Source organism: Dendrobium catenatum, unplaced genomic scaffold, assembly GCF_001605985.2.
Source record: "Dendrobium catenatum unplaced genomic scaffold, ASM160598v2 fragScaff_scaffold_414, whole genome shotgun sequence".
Taxonomy (NCBI): domain Eukaryota; kingdom Viridiplantae; phylum Streptophyta; class Magnoliopsida; order Asparagales; family Orchidaceae; genus Dendrobium; species Dendrobium catenatum.
The window spans coordinates 1,009,383-1,011,968 of NW_021318876.1; the positions used below are offsets into that span (position 1 = coordinate 1,009,383).

At 39.3% G+C, this 2,586-nt stretch overlaps 1 protein-coding gene across 1 annotated transcript; it reads right to left on the bottom strand.

Annotated features, from left to right (window-relative positions):
* Positions 1-505: 505 nt before the first annotated feature.
* LOC110102109 (acid phosphatase 1-like) lies at positions 506-2,259 on the bottom strand. Its single transcript, XM_020830293.2, has 3 exons — positions 1,841-2,259; positions 1,534-1,746; positions 506-683 (listed from the first exon to the last, which is right to left on the bottom strand). Exons 1-3 carry the CDS (start codon positions 2,257-2,259, stop codon positions 506-508), a joined length of 810 nt encoding a protein of 269 aa, XP_020685952.1.
* Positions 2,260-2,586: the final 327 nt, after the last annotated feature.

Here is a 2,586-nt window from a genome sequence, read left to right on the forward strand (position 1 = left end):
ACCACATTTTCTTAAGATGTATGATACATTTTATTATGAAAGTAAGAATCATTTAGGCTTCGTTTGTGATGGCTTTTATACTGCTTCTTAAAGCAACTTTTAAGTATAAAATTTTAAAATTTTGTACTAAAAAGCTGCTTTAAGAAGCAATAAGAAAGCCGTCCCAAATGAAGCTTTAAAAATATTTTGAAAAATATAACAATGACATATAACCCAAAAGTTAAGCAAGTTGAAATTCATTCTAGCTAATGTTATGAAATGATGATGCAATGATACATAAAAAAATATCAAGCATATAATATTATGATCATAATATATATATGCATTGCACGGCCTAACATATAATATTGGCACCAAAATTAGAAAGATTGCATTTATCACACCCTATGATGAATGTTCAGTCTACTATGAAGGCATGACATAAAGCATTTAACATGCATGCATGGATGCCATTAAGGAAAACTATTACATAATACAATTAAAGAAATGTGATCGATATATGCCATTATGGTATGTGATACATTGGATTTGGAACTTTGAAAGATCGCTTGGCCATTGGTTCACCCATAAGGTCGCTCCACTGGTCCCCTGAGCTGCCATGGATTCTATAGCCTTGAGCCACCAACTCAGCCCTTTTCTCTGATTTATAGGCCATAGCTCTCTTGCCCGAATCCAAATTACCTCTGCTTAAACATATATATCATATGATGGTTAGCATAGTAGCATGTATATAATTGCACAAATAATTATCCAATATTCATTTCTTCAATTTAAGGGTTATTTGGTTATCATTGAAGGAATACATTTTTTTATTCGTTTCGAAGTAAAATAAATGCAATATGAAGTTCAAAGAGTGTGTTGGTTGGTGGCCGACACTAGCTAGCATTGGTGGTGGTCGAAGGCTGGTGATGGTAAGCGCTGGTCACCAGTGGCAGAGTTGGCCTAAGACTAGCGCCAACGGTAGTCAGCATGTGGTACCCCTGACAACGAGTGGTGGAGGTGATTGTCGGTAGTGGAAGGTGGGAGCATTGGCTAATGAGGGGCGGGGTGCAATGGCTAATGGTGGGAAACATTGGTGGCTGACGGTGGAAGTTGCTGAAGGGTGGTTCAGCTACAACGACAGTGATGGTTGTCGATGGTAAAGAGTGACGGTGGCCGACAAGCGGTTTGTAGAAGCAGGTGGTGAGAACGGTTGTTTGGTTTCGACGATAAAGAATTTCGCTCAAAATTAAACTAGTACTTTACATTACATTCCATTTTCATCCAACTAAACAACAATATTTTTTAAACTCATACAAAAATGAATAATTTACACCTAGTTTACTTCCAACCGAACATCTCCTTAATTTTTCACCTCAAGTCAACCATTGAAAAGAGTATTGAACTAACTAAAATATTTGTGAAAAATATTTTATTATTTAATAAACATCTTATTTTTGCAAAAATATTACTCGTTTTCTAATATTTTATTTGATAATAATTTATAGCTTATAAAAAATAATAATTCAATGTAAAATAATTAGAACAAGTTACCTTAGAATGAGCTTTTCCCACGAGTGATACCCAACAGCAAGTAGGTTTTGCTCGGTGGAGTTGCGGTGGGTTTCCTTACGACCAGTCAAGAGGATTAGCTGAAACCCCATTCCCTGTAGCTTTTTGTACAGCCATAAACTCCACGGCAAAGCTGGCGACTTTGTGGAAGCCGCCCACTGCTCCCGACCTGACTCATTTGTGACCTTCTTCCATCTAATTTTTTTATAATAACAGCAGCGTTTAGCTTATTAATTGCTACGAAAATGGTTAAGAGCTGATTTGATTTTTCTTAATTTCCTTTATATACCTGTAAGCGGCGCCATGAACGAAGTAGTGGTGAATGTTGGATATTAGGGTCTCGTCAACATCGAAAATCCAAGCATCCATGCCGTCGCCGGCGATCTGGATATTCTTAGCGTAGGCCTGCGCAAATCGCGCCACCACTTTGGAGTCCAGCGCGTACTGAGCCCCTCTAACGTACGCCTCCACCAAGCTCGAGCACCGGGCAGAGATCTTCTTCCAGTTCCCGGCATTGTTCGTCTCCACTGAAAGGCGCCAGCTTTCACAGTAGGCCTCGTTCGGATCGTCGCCGAGATCGCCGGAGCTCAGCCCTTCCTCTTCCGGCAGAAGACGAAGCAGTGTATCAACAGCTTTATCTGAAGTGTTAGAGTAAGTACAGAGGCAGGAGGAGAGGAGAAGAAGAAGGAGCAGGTGGAGGGATAACATTTCTCCTTTTTTTCTTTTTCGTTTACAAGCAGAAGAAGAAGGAGGAAGAAAAGTCGAGGTCAGGCGTAGCCATGGAATGGGATTTTAACGTGAAATGGATGAGATCTGGAGAAAGAACGGAACTGATCATCACGTGATTGCATGCATGAAATCAACATTTTTTATGTTTGCTTAACATGTGGAAGTTATTCCTGTTATTATGGAACAATTGCATTGGGTGCTCTCATCTCTGTGGTAGAGGTAGCTGCACGGTTTTTTCTATAATTGTTGTTCTTTCATTGAAATGAGTTATTTGAGGGAGCTTTAATGGAAAATGAGGGGGAAATT

Coding starts and splice junctions, on each gene's coding strand:
- LOC110102109 (XM_020830293.2), bottom strand. CDS start 2,259: ATGTTATCCCTCCACCTGCTCCTTCTTCTTCTCCTCTCCTCCTGCCTC. Junction 1,747..1,840: donor GTTCATGGCGCCGCTTACAG/GTATATAAAGGA, acceptor TAAAAAAATTAG/ATGGAAGAAGGTCACAAATG. Junction 684..1,533: donor TGGGAAAAGCTCATTCTAAG/GTAACTTGTTCT, acceptor ATGTTTAAGCAG/AGGTAATTTGGATTCGGGCA.